The 23,341-nt window shown below is 35.3% G+C and overlaps 1 protein-coding gene across 1 annotated transcript in view; it reads right to left on the reverse strand.

The window, feature by feature from the left end:
• GNA13 (G protein subunit alpha 13) overlaps positions 1-23,341 on the reverse strand; it is a 57,799-nt gene that overhangs the window by 32,509 nt on the left and 1,949 nt on the right. The window contains exon 2 of the mRNA XM_074224728.1: positions 22,154-22,380. Within this exon, the coding sequence (XP_074080829.1) occupies positions 22,154-22,380 (227 nt within the window). The remainder of the gene's footprint in view (positions 1-22,153; positions 22,381-23,341) is intronic.

Raw genomic sequence — 23,341 nt, forward strand, 5'->3', positions numbered from 1 at the left:
AAGTAGGGGTGACTTCAGGAGATCGAGGAAACAAGAGTACAAATAACGAAAACAGAGGTAAAAAAATTGACAAGGAATTAGTGATTATGGCTAATGAGAGAGATCTACAGTGTCTATACCTGTTCAACCCACCCATTCTTCCTATTAGAACTTGTTATTGTTTAATGTATATACACAACTTCAAGCTATTTGATACTACTATTCAAGTATACAAATGGCTATTAACTTTGCTTTCTGGTCAAGCTGCAGTTTGGGACTAAGATAGGGAAAGTCAAACTCAACAATTAAGAGAGATTTCTTGATCATGTTCAGTAATAGAGATATTTATCTGTGTGTTGCCAGGCACTAAGCTAAGCACTCAGGATACAAAGAAAAAAAGTAAAACACTTGTCCTGTCCTCAATGAATTTAGAACTGAATGGGCAAAAAATAAAACATATGCACAAGTATCACAAAAATATATACATCATAGTTTCAAAAGAGGAACCCTAGTATCTGAGGGGACCATGAAAGGATTCATGAATAAAGGCAATACTTGAATTAAGTCTTGAAGAAAACCCAGAATAACAGAACAAGTCAGTAATTAGGAAGTATGTGGCAGGAAGCCATGAAAGACAATCAGAGAGACAAAAGATGAGGAACCCGTGTGAAGAATCGCAAGACATCCATTATGGTTAGATCACAAAGTGCAAGAGAAGGGGAATGAAATATGAGAAAAATGTAAAGGGAGAAAGGGATGAGTTTCTGAGGAACTTTCAAGAGTTTTATGGGGATAGGAGGAAGGAGAAAGGGGTGGGTAAATAATGGAACCAGGGCTTTACATTTAAAAGCATCACTGAATTGGCTCTGTTGCCCATAGAATGGAGTGAAGAGAAACTTGAGACAAGATAACCAAACAAGAGAAACAAGAATTAAAGTAATTTAGTTTTGACACCAACAATTACTAGCACTGAGACCTCAAATTATGCAACCACTTTGAATCTCAGTTTCCTCTTCTATAAAATGGAGATAATACTTTCAAGAAAGCAATTGTGCTTTACATGCTACGTGCTTTCATAATCCTCAAACGACTGCTTCTGCAGATTATATTCATTGTAAGAAAATGAAAACTTCTCCTTGAAAAGAAACATGAAATTAGAATTTAGATCCCTGATTCTTTTGTATTTTAAGAGTGGGTTTTACTAAACTCTAGTAAGCCACCTACCTCACCTCAGTCTCCTCAGCAGTAGGAATTCTAAGACTATTTAGACTGTTGGGATTTTTTTAATCAAATTGTAAAATGTTCATGTGGTACCTTACAGGTGGCCTACAAGAGTGACTGAAAAAATTCACATTACTTAAGTCAAGAAGCATTTAAAGGGCAGCTAGGTGGCGCAGTGGATAGAGCACCAGCCCTGGAGTGAGGAGTACCTGAGTTCAAATCGAGCCCCAGACACATAATAATTATCTAGCTGTGTGGCCTTGGGCAAGCCACTTAACCCCATTGCCTTGCAAAAATCTTTTAAAAAAAAGTAAAAAGAAGCATTTAACACTGCCTCTATGTTCCAGAAACTGATCTAAGCACCAGAAATACAAAGAAAGGCAAAAAAAAAAGGTGGGGGAAAGTCCTTGATCTCAAAGATTGCTCAGTCTAAGGGAAGAGACACTGTAAATAATTATACAAACAATACAAAAACAAGATAAAGTGGAATTACTTTTAGAGGGCAGGTACTGGTTGAGGGGAAGCTCTGAAAAAAAAAAACTTCTTGCAGAAGTTGGAATTTTAGATGTAACCTGAAACAAGTCAGGGAAGCCATGATACAGAGATGAGGAGGGAAAGTATCTTAGGCAGGCAGGACAAACAGTAAACTAATAGTAGATTCAGTCAGGAGAAGGAGGTGTAAAATTCAAGGGAGAGAGCAAGGCCAGTGACCCTAGACAGGTTAAGAGGGCTTTAAAATGCTTAATAATGGTCTAGCTGTGTGGCCTAGGACAAGTCACCTGACCTCATTGCCTTGCAAAAACAAACAAAAGAAGGTGGGCAGCTAGGTAGCATAGAAGATAGAGTTCAGTCCCTGAGTCAGGAGGACCTGAGTTCAAATGCGACCTGACAATTAATAATTATTTAACTGTGTGACCTTCAGCAAGTCACTTAACCCCATTGCCTAACAAAAACAAAGAAAGAAGGGCTTTAAAAACTATGGAGTATTTTCTATTTGATCCTAGAATAACAAGGGACCCACTATACTGTCTTATCCTGAATAATCTGGTTTTTGAAAGACATAATTTTTCTTTAAGAATTTAATTAACTCTTACTACTTTTGACATTTAAATGAGCAAAAAGGCCTTATAGGAAAAGATCATCCACATTCAGAGAAAGAACAATGGAGTCTGAATGCAGAACAAAGCATACTATTTTCACTTTCAAAAATTTATGTTCTTTTTCCTTCTCATGTTCCCTTTTGTTCTGATTCTTTCACAACATGACTTATATGGAAATGTCTAACACAGTTGAACATGTATAAATTATTTCTTACATTACTCAATGATAAAGAGAGGGAGAAAGGAAAAAATGTGGAGCTTAAAGTCTTACAAAAAACTGAATGCTGGGTGGAGCCAAGATGTCAGCAAGAAGGGATCCTGTCTTAGGCTCTTTCTCATAAATCTTCGAAACTAAGGACTCTAAATTTTCAAGAGACAGAACCCAGAGAGGGACCCACTGAGGCAGTTCTACTCAAGGTAACCTGGAAAAGAGCAGAAAGGCTCTGCTTCCTGGGGTTGGAGGGGCGACCCCCCAGAGGGCTGGCCCTCCAGAGTGAAGGAACTTCAGGCTCCTGGAGGCAGCCCCGGGGAGCTGGGAGCCAGCACTCACAGCAGGGGGGCAGTTTCCTCAGCTACGCCCCAGGGAGCACCAGGCACAAATTGAGGGAACAGCAGGGGACCCCTGCCAGAGAGAGCACATGAAGCTCAGCCCACAGGGCACACAGCAAGCAGCATGGCCAAGGCAGTCCAGATCCAGGAAACAGAAGCAGGTGGAGCAAGTAAGCAGGAGCCCCCAGGGCATGAGCCCAAGGAACCTAGGGAGGTGAGTAAAGAGAGAGAGAAACTGCCTAGCTCTGTCCTCTGCCTCCGGAACAGGACTCTGGGGCTCTGACCACATTCAGATCCTGATCCCAGTCTAGGCCCCCCCATAGAACAGCAGGGGCCCCCCACCTCAGCCCTATGGCAGAGGGGGGGCACATATGGTCATTCACAGACCAGGAGGGAGGACAGAGCCTCACATACTGAGGCCCTTGTGGGAGTACCCCAAAAACTCAGGAAGCACCCCCAAAACAGGCTTAGGCTGGGAAAATGAGCAAGCAGAGAAAAAAAACAGGAACACCATTGAGAAATACATTATCTATGATCCCAAGAAGGATCAAAATACTCAGTCTGAAGATGAGGAAGCACAAACTCCTGCATCTAAAGACTCCAAGAAAAACAGAAATTGGGCTCAGGCTATGACAGAGCTCAAAAAAGACTTTGAAAATCAAATGAGGAAGTTAGAAGAAAAACTGGGAAAAGAAATGAGAGAGATGCAGGAAAAACATGAAAATGAAGTCAGCAGCCTAGTCAAGGAAATCCAAAAAAATGCTGAAGAAAATAGCATGCTAAAAACCAGCTTAGGTCAAATGGATAAAACAGTTCAAAATGTTATTGAAGAGAAGAATGCTTTAAAAAGCAAAACTGGCCAGATGGAAAAGAGATAAGAAAACTCTCAGAGGAAAACATCCTTCAGACAAAGAATAGAACTCAGGGTGAATGATGAATTTACCAGAAATCAGGGCTCAATACTTCAAAACCAAAAAAATGAAAAATTAGAAGAAAATGTGAAATATCTCATTGAAAAAACAACTGATATGGAAAACAGACTTAGGAAAGATAATTTAAAAATTATTGGAATACCTGAAAGTCATGATCAGGAAAAGAGCCTTGACATCATTTTCAAAGAATTACTACAGGAAAATTGCCCGGATATCCTAGAAGCAGAGGGCAAAATAGAAACAGAGAGAATCCACCAATCCCCCCCCCCCCCCGAAAGAGATCCCAAAAAACCAACCCCCAGGAATATTATAGCCAAGTTCCAGAATGTCCAAGTCAAAGAGAAAATATTACAAGCAGCCAGAAGGACACAATTCAAATATCATGGAGCTGTAGTCAGGATCACACAGGACTTAGCAGCAACTACATTAAAAGCTCATAGGGTTTGGAATATAATATTCCAGAAGGCAAAAGAGCTTAGAATGCAGCCAAGAATCAACTACCCAGCAAAACTGAATGTTCTCTTCCAAGGAAAAAGATGGACTTTCAATGAACCAGGGGAATTTCAAATGTTCCTGTTGGAATGGCCAGAGCTGAACAGAAGGTTTGATCTTCAAATATAGGACTCAGGTGAAGCATAGAGATTGGAGAAGGGGAAAATATGAGGGACTCATGTATTCCTGCATAGAAAAATAACACTGATAATACTCATATGAACCTTCTCAATTAACAGAGCAGGTAGAAGGAGCTTTTATAGTTGAAGTACAGGAGAAAGCTGAATTTGAAGATAAAATATGGTATAAAAATGGAGTTAATAGAAAAAAGGGAAATGTAAAGGGAGAAAGAAAAAGGAGAGGGGGGAATAGGCCAAGATATTTCATATGATAAGATTTTTCTTTATTACAATGAGCTATTGCAATGATATGGAAGGGGGGAAGGCAAGGGGGAATGAGGGAATCTTCGCTCTCATAAGAGGTGGCTAGGAGAGGAAACAGCATCTATACTCAATGGGGTATAGACATCTGGAGTGGGGGGGGGACAGGGGGAAGGGGGGTGATGTGAGTGATGGAGAGGATGGACCATGGGGGGAGAGTGGCCAGATATAACACATTTTCTTTTTTACTTCTTGCAAGGGGCTGGGATTGGATGGCCTGTCCGGGACCATAGGACCAGGTGGATGCTGGGCCTAAGGGGTGGTAGGGGGGCTCAGGGCCTCTTGACCCCAGGACTAGGGATCTGTCTGCTGCACAACTCAGCAACCCTACAGCAGAGTCAGAGTGAAAGGAGAGAGAAAATATAGTACATGGTAGTGGAGAAATATGAAAGGAGGGAGCTGCGATCAGCAATGGCAACAGTGGAAAAATATGAAAGTAACTTTTGTGATGGACTTATTAAGAATATGATCCACCCATGACAGAGTTGTTGGTGTTGGAACAAAGAATGAAGCACATTTTTAATTATTATTATTTTGGGGGGTGCAGGGAAAATGGGGCTGGGTGGCCTGCCTGGGGCCACATAGCAGGGTGATTGTTGGGTGTCTGAGGCCGGATTTGGACCCAGGTGCTCCTGGCTCAAGGGCCAATGCTCTGTCCACCACCCAGCCATCCCTACTAAAAATTTTGGGTCTTTTTTTTGGTTTTTGCAGGGCAGTGGGGTTGGGGTGGCTTGCATGTCACACAGCTGGGTGATTGTTGGGTGTACGGGGCCGGATGTGGGCTCAGGTGCTCCTGGCTCCAGGGCTTGTGCTCCATCCACTGCACCACCTGGCCATACCTACAATTATTACTATTATTTTTTTATTTTAATTTTTTTCTCTCCCCTTTGCTTTATTGCTCAAGCGAGTCTGTATTTTTGGGGGGAGGGGTTATTTTGTTTACTCTTAAACAAGAATATTTTATTAATGTATAAAAAAATTATTTGTACAAAATGAGAATAAATAAATATTAAATATAACCCCCCCCAAAATCTGAATGTTAAAAACTCTTTACATATAATTGGAAATAAATAAACTGTTATAGCTATGGAGCTAAAAATAAAAATCTGCCCATTTTTTCCACACCATACACTTATGAGTCATATTAAAAGTTTTTTTCAGATTTCAGGTGGGCAAATAATATAGGTCTTAGTAAATTGTTCCATTTTTTTAACCAGTAAAAAATGAGATGATTCAAAAGTTTTTATGCTATTTAATTATCAAGTCAAATAAAAATAGCACCATATATATGTTTAGCATTCTTAAGGAAGCATATTTTGGCCTTCTTGATTCCTTTTTTGGAATACATCAAGAATACTGCTGACTATATTAAAATTAATATTAAGAGAGTACATTACTGTGACTTGACTATCTGGATGAGGAACCTTAGCAGTCTTTCTTCAACCATCAATATTGGAGAAACAATGTCTGGAGCTGATCTTTTTTGATTCATTCTCATCAAGACGTAACAAGTTCCTAAATGGAGAGACTTAGGAACTAAGTTCAGGAAATAATCTTCCTTGAAATTAAGATAATGATTAGTCTAAGGGCAAGAAGATCCTCTGATTAATCTAATTCTAGGCAGGAGTCTTTTCTGTCCATCATGGACTGATCTGAATAGGTTTGAGAAAGTTAAGATCTAGTTTTCTGTTTGATGAAAAAAAAATTGTGTTTTTTTAAACTTACTTTAAGCAATAGGGTTAAGTGACTTGCCTAAGGTCACACAGTTAGGCAATTAAGTGTCTGAGGCTGGATTTGAACTCAGGCCCTCCTGATTCCAAGGCTGGAGCCACCTAGCTGCCTGATTAATCAAAAATTGTTGCAAAAACTTTGTACCCATATTTAAACTTGACTAATTTTGCCTTTGTATTTGAATACTATAAATTGAAAAGAGAAAATGGTCAGAGAAAATTTCAAAATCAAGATTGCTCTCTATCTTTTTGGATTTCTCATAAACTTAATAAAGGTTCTTAGAATATATTTAATATTCATGACAGATTTGTGCCAAAAATGAAGAGTACCTGAAACTTTCTTCCACAAACTATACTTTCCAAAATACTTCTGTGTGCATTATTGGATAGTCCCACAAATCACTAAAGCAACAACAGAGAGCTCTAATAGCAGCAATTCAAAGTCTGTTATAATTTTTTATTACCTGTAGTACCCACTAGATATCTCTTTTGCACTTAAAGAATGGATTTTAAAAGTGGAGTCAGTCTTTACTCATGGAAGAATGGAATTCAAACATACTAAATAGTTTAATAACTTCTATAGCATAATGTCAATTTCTAACAGTCTTACTTTAGTCAGTAAACAAAATATTTAATCAATTAATATAGGGTTCTTCAACTGGGTGGGGGGGAGGGTTTCTGTGACCTTAAAAAAAATTATTTCAATATAATTTTTTTCCTTTGTAATCCTATGTGTTGTATGTCATGCCTTTAAAAAGTAGTATTCCAAAAAGGGTTATGTAGATTTCATCAAATTTGTCAAGTGTAAATAGACATAAAAAGTTAAAATTCCAGCATTAAAGAGGAAAAGTGATCAGCAAAGGAACACGTATCAAATGAATAAAAAAAAATTCTCTTCCAATCTTTCCAATAGTGCTGTTTTATTAAATGGGCTCTGACTCAAGGAAGCCAACAATAATTTATGTTTGTAAATACTGACTAAATTTAATTGTTCTTTGCTGACTGCTAAATGTCAAAATAAGTAATTTTTTTTATGGTGAGTTACTTGTTCTACTCCACAGTAGAACACAGGAATTAACCTAGACCAGCAGTCTAGTAAACTTGTTTTTAAAAGTATTTTGCTAAAATTAGTATAGAAATGTTTAAATAGTTATACAATATAACCTGTTATTAGATTTCTCTCCAACTAGGAGAGACTGGGGAAAGGGAAGGGAAGGGAAGGAGAGAGAAAAATGTGGAACTGAAAACTGTAAAGAAAAATGACTATTAAAAACTTATCTTTACATATAGTTGGAAAAATAAGTTAATTATTAAAAATATTTTGCTAACTACAGTATCAATCATTTTCTTTGGAACTCTATTTTTATATATTTAAAAATATTCTGAGAAAAAAAAGAACTCCCTTATTTCTAGCATTCTCCAAGATTATCTCGAATTTGTTTTGTCTATATCTTGTTTATAATATAATTGTTTGCATGTTGTCTCTTGGATTAGCATTACAAGCTCCTTCAATACAGGACTATTTTTTCAACCTTTTTTTGGTATCCCAAAGTGCTTAGCTGACTTCACTTCTTGTTGATTTGACCTCTAATTCAAGATTGGGGAAAAGAAACATTAAATGCTATTAATTAATTCTCCCTCCCAAAATAGCTAGTTTTTATTCTGTATATACTTATATCCACATATGGTTTCCTCCCAATGCAATGTTAAATTCTTTGAGAATGGGAATTGTTTCAGGCTCCATATACCAATGCCTAGCATTAGTGCTTGGCATAAACGGTTGTCCATAAGGGATTTCCTTTAAAGGAATTATAATAACTTTGGGACAGTTATTTCTAAGAGGAAGTAGGATGAGAGTCTGCCTCAAAAATTAAACTTAAAACTTGCTGAGTTAAACAATAAATGTTTTTTCCTGCCATATAAGGAATCAGTATCAAACTTATTCCCCAAAACTACTGTTGACTAACTCAACAAACTGGCTAAAGCACCAACAAGTACCTAAATCAGAGTGATGATGGAAGCGAACAGACAAATGAAAGAAAAGTATTTATTAAGCACTATCTACAAAGCACTGGACATACATAATGAAAAGCCAAAACCAAATCTTATTCTCAAAGAGCTCAAATTCTAATAGGGAAGGGTAGCATACAGATAGTATATGATTTTTCTCTGTAAGTGTTATGAACATAAATTACCTAGGTGTCTTGTTCATGTGAACAATGTATTAATCAGTAGACCACTGGTGATTTGACTTCAGGAAGTTAAAGAAATAGCTATATTAATTCTGGTCTTTTGTTTAACTGTTTCACATAGCAAATACTCCAGTAGCAGACTCATTTTGTGTGGATATGTATGAGTAGTAACTGGATTAACCACTCTAGTATCTTTGCCAAGAAACTTCAAATGAATTGTGGACAACTGAAAAATGACAAGAACAATGTAGTAGTAAGACTTCTTTGGTTGTGGTTGAATGGCATTACTTTTGCCTTTTATCTTAAAAGTGAAATGAAAATTGATCTTGGAATGTAGTTTATATTTTTACATTATTTTAAAAGTTTTTATAATTCTTTGTGATAATCAGCTTTTTAGAGAATAGTTTATGCTTTCTTCAGTGCCTAATATATTACAGATGAACACAGATGAATATTTAAAAAACATTTTGTAGAAGGTTTCATATTATTTAAATTTCTGAGACCTAACAATAGGTTTCAAAATTTCTAATTTCCCTATTGCAGTACTTTTTCTGCTCACATTTTGACACTGTAACATTATTTTGTTATCTCCTACGTGAATATATTCTCTAAGACTCAGCTCTCTTCTTCCTCTACTGAAATTACCAACTGATCTTTGATGATTTCTTAATTTGTATCTCTATCTCAACCTTCACTTCAAGCTCAACATGCAAAAAACAGAACTCCTATCTGATTTTTCTTCAGTTCCATTTACTACATTCTATGAATGGCAAAATCATTTTCCCAAATAACTGGATTCAAAAATTGAAGGTTATCATTTCTACCTTTGTCTCATGATTCATAACCACTAAATTTCCGAGTTTTGTTGATTGTACCTCTCTTGTAATACCTTGCTCCATCTATCTCATCCTACCACTTGCCTACCCTTTCATAATTACCTCTTGCTTGAACATTTTCTAACTTGGCTGGCCTGCTTAACTCCCCACCTCAAAGAAGTCACCCTTATGTCTACTCCATCTGGCACATCATTGACAATAATTTTCTTAATGAAGAGATAGGATCCATGTTATTGTTCAAAATTCTTCTGTGCACTATTACCTATTGAATAAAGGTCAACCTCCTTAACCTGGCACTCATGGATGTATCTGACTCTAATCCATCAAATACTACTACTTCTCTTCGTGGATTTTATATTCTAATAAAAGTGGACCAATCATCAGTAAAAGAATGTGCCTAGTTCTTTCCTATGCCTTGAACAGTTTTCCCACATGCCATGCCAAAATTTTATCTGGTCTTTAAGAAAATGCTACCTGTGGGTAGTTAAGTGGTACAGCAGATAAGAGCACTAACCCCGGAGTCAGGAGGACCTGAGTTCAAATTCAGCCTCAGACACTTAATAACTATCTAGCTTTGTGACCTTGGGCAAATTACTTAACCCCATTGCCTGGCAAAAAAAATCTTTTTCTTTCAGACTTTCTTTCAAACTTGACCACGCTTCCATTTTGTACTGTATTTTCATATATTTTTCCATCTCATCTAGAAGATTTTTAAGTTCCTTACTAATATTTTCCTCATATTAAACAAATGTTTAGAAACTCCTGGCAAGTCAATGTAAACATGTGCATGTATATGTATGTGTAAATAAAGTAGCGGGGCAGCTGGGTGAGGCAGTGGATAAAACACTGACTCTCAAGTCAGGATTCTGATCTCATATAGCTGTGTGACTCTGGGTGAGTCACTTAACCCTTAATGCCTCAAAAAGAGGCAAGAAAAAGACAAGAAAAATACTATTTTTGATAGAAAATATATAGTTTGCTGATATTTAAAAATATCTAAATTTTTAAAAATTATTAAAGGATTCTTAATGAACATCAAAAAAATTTTAAGGACTAGATTTAAAATATTTCTCATAACTATTATGATAAATTCAACTAATGTGAAAATTCTTAGAACTTCAGGGAGATGGTTACATCTCATACTCAAATAAATTTGTGATCCATGTTTGCCCATTTTGTATAACTCTTGTTCATTGTTACTTCTGTAAGTTCATCATAGAAAGTTCACCCAATATGCTAGAGGATTTTCTTGATTAATCCTAACATTTTAGGGGTTACAGGGGGATACACCTGAATCACTTGCCCTCAATATGTAACCAGTTCATTTTCTATCATAAATTTCTTTAATGCCTATCTTTTGTTACTGTTTTTCCACATATGTTGATATCTGCACATATCTACCATATGTCTCTTCATTTAATTAATCATTGAACATTTATTAAATGCCTATTATGTGCCAAGTACTATGCTAAGTGCTGGAGACATAAAGAGGCAAAAGGGAGTCCCTGCCTTCAAAGAGTTTATTGGAGTGGTTGACTGTCAGAGGAGAGAAAGGAGCTGCTTTAAGAGATGTTGGAAAGGTGAAATCAATAGGCCTTGGTAAGTGCTTAGATATGTGAAGGGTGAGGAACTGAGATATAGTGAGGAGTCAAGTAATTCCCTTTCTGTGATCTTCATTTAAAATTTTTCATCTCTTTCATCTGTACTAACATCCCCACCCCAACACTATGGATGGTTTGTTCGAATACATGTCAAAACCAAATTCTTTAGTTGCTATAGATCTTTTTGTAGTGCTCTAAGATTTGATATTCTCAGAACAATCTCATCAGCAAAAAGAAGCATCTGGAGGACTTTATCATCCACAGAGAAGCCATCTTAAATTCTAGTTCTCCTCTAATACTGCAATAAATACCTTTGATAAGCAAATAGCTCTCTGATCTATGCTTTACCTGATGTTTACCAAAGGATAGTGGAAAGAGCAATTTCTATTCCAGTTTTCAACAAACTTTAAATAGTATTAATATGAGGATGGAAGACACCTTTCTGGCCCCCTTGGTTTTTGTGGGGCAACTGGGGTTAAGTGACTTACCCACTGTCACATAGCTATTCAGAATCAAATATCTGATTTGAATCCAGATCCTCTTAACTCTAGAGCCAGTGTTCTATATGCTGTGCCACCCAGCTGCCCCTGAGAGATTTCTTTTTTGGACAAGAATCTTTAAGGCAGCATTTTCCTTTACCAAATCAAATGTTTTTCAAATAATCAACAAGCAAAAAAGGGGAGTGAAATCTTTTATTTAATACATCTTTCAATCATTTTCAAACTGGTACAGTTGTGGTACATTTTTAAAATACAGTTTGAGAAAATCATTTGTTTCCTAAAAGCATTATAGATCTAGAGTTTCAAGAGCTTTAGTGTCTAACCCTTTTTTTTCAAAAATAAGGAAACTAAAGCCAAAGATATTATGCCCAGGGTGACACTATTTATAGGACCTTTATTTTCCAAGTTTTCTTTGAATTGATTTTGCTCCCCACTTTATGCTTAAGAATAATATAATATAGTGGTTTAAAATATAAACTAATTTAAAAAATCTTATGGATCATGGACAATTATGATCTTATCATAAAGATGTTTACTAATCATCTTTTTAACAATTCATTCTAGAATTTTTCCAGGAACCTAAATCAAGTTCACTGGCCTAAAGTTTATCAACTATTTAATTCCCTTTTTTGGAAGTCAAGACAACATTTCCAGTCCTGAGGTAGCTTCTCCTCCTTTCCATGATCTTTCACATATTATTGCCACTGCCCCAGTAATCACCATCTTCCAGTTCTTTTTACATACCAGCACATAGTCTAGGGTGGCTAGATGATGCAGTGGATAGAGCACTGGCCTTGGAATCAGGAGGATAGGAGCTGAAATCCAGTCTCAGACACTAGCTGTGTGACCTTGGGCAAGTTACTTAACCCTGATTGCTTGGCATTATCTCCAGTCATCCTGATTCATATCTGATCACTGGACCCAGATGGCTCTGGAGGAGAAAGCAAGGCTGGTGACTTAGCACAGCCCCATTCACTCATATCCAACTCATGTATTTGTCAATGGCATCACCTACCTGATTTTGTGGTCTTCTTTGAAAATGAAGGACAAAGCTTTATTATACAGTTGTCTAGCCTGGAAATACATATTCACCAAGGATACTTGATATTAACTTATTGTTTATTTACAATATCAAGTTCCAACTAGTTAGTTCTATCACTTCCAGTGAAAAAATCCTTATCCTTGGCAGAGAAAACAGAAAATGAAAATGAAAGGTGAATAGGACTTATTTTTCTGCCCATAGTTATTATCTTTGTCCTATCCACTTCAAGCGTTGGTTCTACTTCTGCTTTGATCCTCTTTTCACTCAACATATCTCCAACCAAAACAGAACTCTCTTACTTCTTAGCTTCCTTTAACAGCATCAGCTTATTCTGAGATTTAGCATTCCTGACCCTCTTTTGAAAAATGTTCTTTTAAAATGAATTTAACCATCAACATAAACACTTCAAAATGCAAAAAACAGAAGACATAGAATTGTGAATTGCTGGTCTTTTGAAAGTGTATATTGAAAAAGGTGACAAAACTATTCTGTTTGTCACTTTAACTTTTTTGGTTTCTATGTATTTTTATGTTTTACTGATGCTCCTTTTTCTATTTATTCTTCACCACTAATTCCTTCTTACCACCAGAGAAAAGCATCGCTTGAAACAAAAAGCATAATCAAACAAAACACATCAATAAAATGACCATATCCGAATATATCACCCTACCCTTGTTGAATTTTTCATGGATCTGAAATCTGTTCCTTTTCCAACCATACTGCTCTCTTCAAAATACTCCTATTTTGGGGGAGCAGCTAGATGATACAATGGACAGAGCACCAGGCTGGAGTCAGGACTACCTGAGTTCAAATCTGGCTTCAGACACTTAATAATTACTTAGGTGTGGGACCGTGAAGTCACTTAACCCCATTGCCTTGTAAAACCAAAAATAAACAACAAAAAAAAGAACTCCTATTTTTCTTCCTCATTAAAAATATGTATATTTGGTCCTAGTCATAGGAATCTAATCTATCCTTTCTCTGATCCTCTGAAATCTGTTTTCTCAAAATTTATTTTTTATGTCATGTTATGAAGAGCATTCCTCTCATTTATCACAAACTCTTAAGAGGGAAGGGTCAGTTTTTCAAGATTCCCATCATTTTCCACCCCAGCAACCAGTTCATCCCTATTAGTGAGAATCAGATCCAGAATTCCTGTTGGTTCCTCTTCCTTTTGAAGAATGAAATCATTAAAGCTAGCCAAGAACTTAGAACCTCTCAGATGGTTTGTTTTTGGCAAAGTGAGCTCTAACAGATGTCCAGGTAATTCAAATTCCTCATTATGCCTCTTTGCCAGACTTATGATCTTATTTCCCAAACTCTTCAACCTATTTCCTCTTTCTATTCAGTTCTCTACAGTATATTCCTGACAAAAATCCCTACTGTTTCTCTCAATTGATCATCATCCACATAATCTAGACTCCTTCCCCTAACCCTCCATTTCCTAAATTTCCTCACATGCAAATGCCTTAAAATAGAATCTGAGCCATTCCAACCCCCCCAACCAATCTCTTCTGTTTGTTTTAAATAAAATAAGAGATAAAATTTGCTTTCTTATATTAGAACCTGTAGTTCCTCTCTAATTGCTGCTCAAACTCTGGACATTTGGTTCTGTGAGTTTCATTACTGATCCCTCTCTACTCTTTATGGGTCAGTGGCTAGATCTATTTCTCCCTCTCCCAATAATTTCCTAAGTGTATATGGACAAAACACATTAAGTATACCTGTGGAAAAATATGCCAAGATTAAAAGAAAATCCAGCCTATGAGGGAAAAAAACACTTTTCCCTATAAAATAGAATTCCTCTAGCTTTAGTCATTGTTGAACAATGTTTTGGTGGAAAAGTGGAAATCTGAAAAGACCCATTTAGATATCCTTTATAATCAGATCTCACTGATAATATCAAAGGAATCTACATGGATCATATTTTCATAAATAAGAATAACTCAAATTTATATAGTTTTCAAGTTCATAAAGTGATTATGATGCTATTTTAATAGTTCCTCTTAGTAATCCTGAGAATTTGGCAATGTGTTATAATTCTCATCTTATAGATGAGGAAAATGAAATTAATACAGGTAAACTGGTTCATTCAACTTAGAGCTAAGTCATAAATTCAAAACTCATATCGAGATCTTCTGACTAAAAATATTGTATTCTTTCTGCTACATCATGAAGACCTCCCAAAGATAGGCTTCCTATAACTTTTCCTATTTTATACCAGAAACTTTCTCACAGAGCCTAAACTTTTGAACCTTCAGTGACAAATAATTAACCCAAATAAACCTCATTCTCTCATAAATCTTATGAGGTTCTAAAATTTAACAAATTAAACTAAAAGAGGGTTTCCCATAATTTCAATCACTTTGGATACTCTTTTTTTGTTTATGCTCTTAACTTGGTAGTAATGACATTGTGCTGAAAGGTAAATGGCATAAACATAAGGGGAAATTTTGGAGAGGGGTTGACACATGGAATGATTAAAATTAATCTTTTTCAAATATAATAATCAGTAATTATACAATCTGTTTGAAAACAAATAGAAATGCATTTAGGTATTAAATCTAAGTTTGCATCCAGTTTATATTTTGTTTTGATGGATTTTCTCGTCAACTCTGCCATACTGTCAAATGTGAAGAGATCCTTTGTACAAATTAATTTTTAGTTGTCTGTTCAGTTTTCAGTACTGACTTCCTGTGCTTTTCTTTATATTTTTACCCATTAATGTTATCAAGACAAATTTATACCTATTTTAAAAAATTTTTCTAGTCAGTTTTCCTCAGTTATTATTAAGATATAGTGTTTTAGAGAACACTGAAGATAAATAAATCTGTGATCTGGAAGGCTGTCTTATCAGGAAAAAGGAAAAAAAAAACCCAAGATTCATGTTTCTTTTGTCACAGTTAAAAGTATTTTCTTAGACTACCTGAAATAATATTATAACCTGAGTTATAAAGGGCTTTTTTTTTTAAAGAGGTGGTAGAGGGGGCGGCTAGGTGGCGCAGTGGATAAAGCACCAGCCCTGGAGTCAGGAGTACCTGGGTTCAAATCCAGTCTCAGACACTTAATAATTACCTAGCCGTGTGGCCTTGGGCAAGTCACTTAACCCCATTTGCCTTGCAAGAAACTTTAAAAAAAAATAAAGGTGGTAGAGAATAGAGACTCGGTCTTGAAGTCTGAACAGTCTGAGCTCAAGTTCCACCTGAAATACTCACACATACAGGCTAAGTGCCTTTGGATAAGTCAACAGTCTCTCAACATCCTTGGTAGCTTTGGGATACTGAAAAATCAAAGTTTAGAGTTAAAATGGCAGATGAGAATTAAAATGTCTTTATTTTTTTCCTTAAAGAATTGAATCAGGGGGCAGCTGGATGGCACAGTGGATAGAGCACAGGCCCTGGAGTCAGGAGTACCCGAGTTCAAATAGGGCCTCAAACACTTAATAGTTACCTAGCTGTGTGGCCTTAGGCAAGCCACCTAACCCCATTCCCTTGCAAAAACTTAAAAAAAAAAGGAATTAAAAGAATTATTTTATTCTAGCTATATTGTAACCTATGACTGACTATTATCAGATAATATCAGGTCTTATTCATAAGCTGCATTTAAAAAGTACTTTATATTTGTAAAACACTTTACCCATAACAATCCAGTGAGGCAGAGTGCAGTTATTATCTTAAATTTACAAAGAGTAAAAAGTATACAAAAAGAGATGTGCCACACACATCCTTAATGTAAAGAAAAAAAATTCCAATAGCATGGATAGGAAAGAGCAGAGAAATATAAAGAAAATTCCCTTCTTTTTGGACATAAAAAAGATTATATAACACACACATACACACACACACACACAAAAGCTTTCATGAATTTCAAGAAAACACATATACAAGAAAAATGATCATACTTTTACGCTTTTTAAGTTATACATTTCCCTTAGTCTGCTTTTCAGTTTATTTAACTATTCCAGAACTATATAGTTCCAGAGACTGGATATTCCCAAATGTAAATAGAACATGAGAACATTAATTACAGATGGAATTAAGAGTAAGAAGGACCTAGATTTGAATCTCAGCTATGACAACAGCTGTGTGGTTTGAGCTAGTCACTTATGTATTCTAAGCCTTAATTAATAATGATCACTGTTCATATTAATTTCAAAATAATTCTATTCAATTATTCAATTCTACTTAGTTTTCTTGTATTAAAGGCATATCAAAGACAAAATTACTTGCTTAACATGCTTGTCATGGCCTCACCTCTCTGATGTCACAATCTTAAAAAAAATGAAGGACAAACTATTAAAGTACTAGAGAAAGTCATGCTACCTAATTCAAAGTGTAATACTGAATTATAAAGGTATTCACTGCTTTTCAAATTTACTAAATATTCTTATTTGCATTTAAATATAAATTTGTTTTTCCAGTCTTTCTTCTAAAATTCACCTTCTTTAATTTTCCTCTTATATGGAAATAGTTTTAAGTGTGTACTCCATTATTCGGATTCAACTTTTTTTTGCTTTGCATTATTTTCAAAAGGTCTTTCCAGATTTCTTTGTAATTTTCATACCAGCTTAATTGTATTGCATTAGTCCATTCCACTGATATACCAAAAAATTCTTATTTTAACCAGAATATCTCCTGTTGAGATATTTAGATTCCCCCCTAGCTTTTTGCTTATAATGTTGTGATGAAAATATTTTAAGAAATAGTTCTTTGTTTTTCTAACAATGCAATTATTAGGTTGAAGGGAAAAAATATCTTTCCAACTGAGTAATTTTATTTCTAAGAAGTTGGGTAGTATATATACACACATATATGTATTGTATGTGTCAATATATACTTATGTATCATATGTATCTATATATAGACACAAGGTAAAGTACAAGATTAGCCTGTACATATATCTAGAAAATGGGTTGGCCAGATGATGTACAATGATTTTTAACTTGCTTGGTATATTATTATATTGAAAGTTATCATGTAAACATCTTAACAGAAGAGATTTTTATTTCTATCTCTTTTCAAATGATATTATGTGCTTTGTTAAATGATTACTATTATTAAATTCTTATTTAAAATTGACCAATACCAATTCTCTTAAACTTAGTAACACATCCAAAATTGAATTCATACTTCTCTCCAAGCCCATCCTTCCTATAGACATCTTTATTTCTATTTATAACACAATCACCACACAGCTTTGCAACCCTATTCATCCTCCACAATTCACTCCCCCCATCACTTGTATGTCTCAACAATTCCACTTTCACATGTCTGACATCAGTCCCCTTTTCTCTATACTCAGATGACTTCAGGGCCTCATCTGGACTACTGTAAATGCCAATGAATTTGTTTGCTTCTCCTCTCTTTCCTCTCCAATTGCATCTTCCTTAGGTGGGAAAAGGCATCTGGAGAGAGTAACTTCAGCTGAATATCTGAAGTCAGACCATGAGAGAATTAAGAGGGTGAGAATAAAGGAAGTAAAAATGTCTATTTTAGACAGCTTTCTCAAGGAGTTTATTAATAAAAGACAAGAGGAAAATATGGACAGATCAAATGAGGCAAGAACAAATCTATTGGAAGAAGAGAAAACAGCAAACAGGAAGAGATGAAAGATAAATGAGAGTAGGGATGATAGAGTAGAAATCTGCTAGAAAAGATGGGATGGAATGCAATCACTTGTATATATGCAAGGGTATGCCTCCTGAGGGCTACCTCATTATATGAGACAGCTGTACAATCTACTTGGTAAGTTACTTAACCTCTCACTACTCTTGCATAAGAGAGGGAATTTTGTCAGTTCCCTAGACCAATGAAATTATAATCAACTGCTGCTTTTCCTATATAATCTTTATTATGGTTATTCAAGAAATCATGCTATTTCAAGCTAACAATTTTCTTTCTAAATCATAGCACAATTTTTACAACTTTCTTTCCCTAGAAACTTCCCATCTCTAACAACCAAAAGTGAACACATAAAATTAAATAATAGTCTCCCCTTGCTCCATTTATTAGGGTACAAAATCTTTACTATTCTTTACTATGAAGTATTCTAAATTATTTTTTTTTTATCAATCTAACAGCTTCAAGCTCTTTTCTTAAGAGTTTATAAGATGCTGGTTGGTTACAATTTTTTGGTTACAATCACTTACAATTTTTCAAATTTTTGTTAAAGGCTCTTCAGTCAAGAGGATGAGTTAGTGTGAGAAATACATAATATAATGTGATATAAAAAGAAAATGTCATTAAAAAATGAAAGACCTTAATTCTTTTCAACTTTGTTAAGAAAGCAGAAATAATGTATAAAAATCATTTAAAGACAAATGGAAAAAATGATCCATCTTCCTTCCTTTTATAGTGGACACAGGACTTCAGAACATTTAACCATTTGTCAACAGCGGCAATTTTCTGTCACAAATATACCTCACACACAGTAGGGGCTTAGTATATATTTATTGAATTGAAAAATTCCTGTATAATGTCCTTGTCTATTGCCTCAGAAAAATTTTAAGATATTGTTTACAGATTATCATACCAGTAAACTAGGATATTTAAGTATTGAGGACAGGCACTGGATCTGTGATTCCATTAGTATAAGAAATTTCTAGGGGCAGTTAGGTGGCACAGTGGCTAAAGCACTGGCCCTGGAGTTAGGAGGACTTGAGATCAAATCCGGCCTTAGACACTTAACAATTACCTAGCTGTGTGACCTTAGGCAAGTCAGTTAACCCCACTGCCTTGCAAAAAAAAAACAAACAAAAAAAGAAACACCTAGAGCAGGGATGTCCATTTTTCCTGCTCTTCTGTAATGTACTTCCCAGCAAAGAACTCAACAAGGGTTGCATACAAAATTCAATACCCATTCATGAATACAATGCAGTCCAAACCACAAATCAGTCCAATAAATGTGATGCAGTTCACTAAAATGGGCCTACAAGTTGGACACAACGTGTTCTAGGTAAAGAAATTCTAGCTACCAATGAATGCTGTGTGGCACCTTCACTGCAACTTAAACTCTCAAAGAGTTTACCCAGAGCAGTGAGAGAGTAAGTGACTTGCCCAGTCACAAATTACTGTATGTAGCAAGAGGCAAGACTTGAACCCAACTCTTTTGGCCTTCAAGGACAGCTTTTTATGCATTACGCCATGCTGGTTCTCATAAAAGATCATTCTATAAACAAATTAAAGGAGACTGGAAAGAGATATAAAAATCTTTTATTCTTAGTCTCTATTGAGAACTTTTGCTATAGTTGAAGATAAAAAAAAAAACTTTCAAAAACTGAAATAGAAGAAAATGATACAAAAGGACATAAAACAAAGGCCTAGACTGGATACAATTTTCTCACCACCTCCTACCCCTCTACCCCTCCCTTCAATGACATGAATACTCTGAAAACTTTAGTCAAGCTTGCTCAAAAATGACTGCAGTTTGCTATCGTTTTGCAGTCACATACATATACAGGATGTCACAAAAGTCTTAGTGCAAGTTTAAGCTATTAAAACTTCAATGGCTTAAAACTGCACTGAGACCTTTGGACTACCTTATGTGGAAATAAGAGCCAAAAGTATTATTAAATTTGTTTCAGCTACCAAACAGTATTTTTTTTAGGGGTTTTTTTTATTTTGGCAAGGCAATGGGGTTAAGTGACTTGCCCAAGGCCACACAGCTAGGTAATTATTAAGTGTCTGCGGCCGGATTTGAACTCAGATACTCCGGACTCCAGGGCCAGTGCTCTATCCATTGTGCCACCTAGCCACCCCCCAAACAGTTTATTTCAGAGTAACATTCTTCAGAGTGGAACCAACTCTACATTTAAAAAAAAAGAATCCAGAATAATTAGAGCATTCTAACTATAAGATTACCAAAGATTTCTTTCTCCAACTTTCCACTCTTGGTGTCTTCACTAGCAGTACCCCATGGCTGGAACTCCTTCCCTCCTCATCTCCCTCTCTTGGTTTCCTCTGAATATTACTGAAGTCTCTTCACCTTCTCCAAGAAGCCTTTCCTGGTCTTACTTAAATCTAAATCCTTTTCTTGAGATTGTCCCCAATTTATTATCCATATAAATTATTTGTAGTGGATTTGAGGCTCCTTGAAAGGGACTGGATATTTTTGGCTATTCTTTGTACTTGACATAGTGGCTGGCACATGTTAGGTGATTAATAAATACTTGCTGACTTGACTAGAGGGACTTTTTGCCTTTGAAAAACTATTTTAGGGAATAAATGATCTCCTCTAAAGTTCTATTACAATGTCTCATTGTGACAGGAAGGTAACCTTGGATCCTCAAAGATCATGTGCCAAGGGATCCAAGCTCTTACAGGTCTTATCCCAATAGTGAAGGGTTTTCAATAAAGGTACAATGTCAGACATTTGTGATTTTGGTGTGTGTGTGTGTGTGTATATATATATATATATATATATATATATATATATATAGTTGAATTCATTGAGGATCACCATAGAATGATGAAATTTTTTGATCACAACATCTCAGGAAAAACTGTCTAGAAATCACAGAATAGCAAATCAACCTTTTCTTTTGACAAATGTCTAGCAGTCTGGTGAAGCTTAATGGACCACAATAATAGTTTTAAATGCAAATAATAAAATATATATGAAGCCAATTATATTGAAAAAGTCGTAAAAATATTTTAAAAATAAGTTCATGGACTTTGAGTTAACAATCTCTTTCACAGAGGTATTTCATTTTGGCACAAGGAAAGCACAGATGTTAGCATAGGTTCTTACTGTGATATATGTCACACATATATTCTAATATGCCATCACTATTTATAGTACATGTGATTTATCAATAAAAGTACTTAAAACTAGTATGTTACTTAAACTATTAAAAAACAAAAACCAAACTAAATCTATAGCATAAAGCATTCATTACTGAAGCATTAAAATGGGAATTATGAATTCAACAATATTTAAGCACCTTTTATATATAATATTAGAGAAGCTAGGTTGCACAGTGGATAGAGTGCTAGGCCTGAAGTTAGGAAGACTCATCTTTCTGAGTTCAAATCTGGCCTCAGATAGGTTCTATCTACGTGACCCTGAGCAAGTCACTTAAACCTTTTTTGCCTCGGTTTCCTCATCTGTAAAATGAACTGGAGAAGAAAATGACAAACCATTTCAACATTTTGCCAAGAAAAAAAAATGACATATGGGGTGGGGGGGGGAGAATGATAACTGGGACCAAAGCAATTATGTTTACTGTTTTCTACTACAAAAATAAAAGCTGGAATTTTTTTTTTAAAGAAAGCTCTTCCTTAAGGGACATTATGACCTCCCTTGCAAAATAAAAAATTTTTTTAACACTCCAATTTCATTAGTCCTATGTGATTTACTTTCTTTGTTTAGTTAAAAAAAAAATCACAACAGTGGTCCATCAATTTCATAGATCAGGATTCTAGATAGATTCATTATGCTACAATGCAGTTAAAAAAGGGGGGAGTTGCTACTATTAGCATAGTAGTCACCAATAAATTTCACTTTTTTGCAAGAAATATTTTAAAAAGGGTATTTCTTACCAGTTGAAATTCTCGCCGTCGGTCATAAGCATGCTGGATACCATTATCTGCCCATAATGCTCTTATTGCAGGAAGATATTCCATAAAAACCCGTGTTTCCACCATTCCCTGTGCTGCCATAGCTGATCGAGTGTCAAATGCCATCATTTTGTCTCCATTGACTTGATTTGAATTATTTTCCCAAGGAATATGAAGTTTCTCTCGAGCATCTACAAGGACCCTCACACCTTAAAAAAAATGGGGTGAAGAAAATTATTAAAACATAAAATATATGTGCATTCCCTTAAAAAATTATCATTGACTAAAACTTAACACTACTTTAAGTTGATCATTTCTATCATCTTCTTTATAATACCCAGAGTAATTAAGTTGCTCAGACTCATATAGATAAATCTGGATGTTCACAATATCCTTAACATTAACTTATTCTGAAGAATTTAGAATAAAATTAAATCACTTCATAAAATAATTTCTGGAGTAGATCAAACTACTGAGAAAAATATTCTTCCCAAATGTTAGAAGATGCTCAGAAAGCTAGTAGTATCTTTGAACACCTATTCTTGGGTCTTAATTCAGCTGAATAAATCTACTTTTTTGTATATTTTACATGTGTCTCTGGAATCTGGGTTTATAACTACTAAAATGGATATGAAGTTTAGTGATTGAAATATTGGTTTTCTTAAAGAGCTAGACTTGGGATCTATAAACTGAAAACACACACATATACAAATACATTAATTCTTTTCCGGGAAGTTACTGCCATTCTGTTAATTTGAAGTGACTTGACATGAGCAGAAAGTGCTAAACTAATTTGATTTTGGTATTGATCAAGATTTGGGAAAGCATTGAATAGCTTCAGATCCTGATCCTAGTTTTGTGAATGAGTAACTTTTAGATTAGACTTAAGATTCCAAATAAAAACAAAAATGCTAGTTGAATTGAAATTATTGCCTTTCTCTGATAAGGTGTGAGTAAAATTTCCATTAACTGGGAAAAAAAATTGTTTGGTGAGTGTTTTAATGGGGGCTGCTTAAGGGTAACTGACCTTACAGAGATTTTAAATTCATAGATCCTAAACCTAGCTGTTTAAAAAAAAACCAAAATTTCAATCATTAAACCTCTTATCCATTGTAGTAGTTATGAATCCAGATTCCAGGGATTCATATTGTAAGAATACACAACCAAAAA

Source organism: Macrotis lagotis, chromosome 2 (assembly GCF_037893015.1).
Source record: "Macrotis lagotis isolate mMagLag1 chromosome 2, bilby.v1.9.chrom.fasta, whole genome shotgun sequence".
Lineage (NCBI taxonomy): Eukaryota > Metazoa > Chordata > Mammalia > Peramelemorphia > Peramelidae > Macrotis > Macrotis lagotis.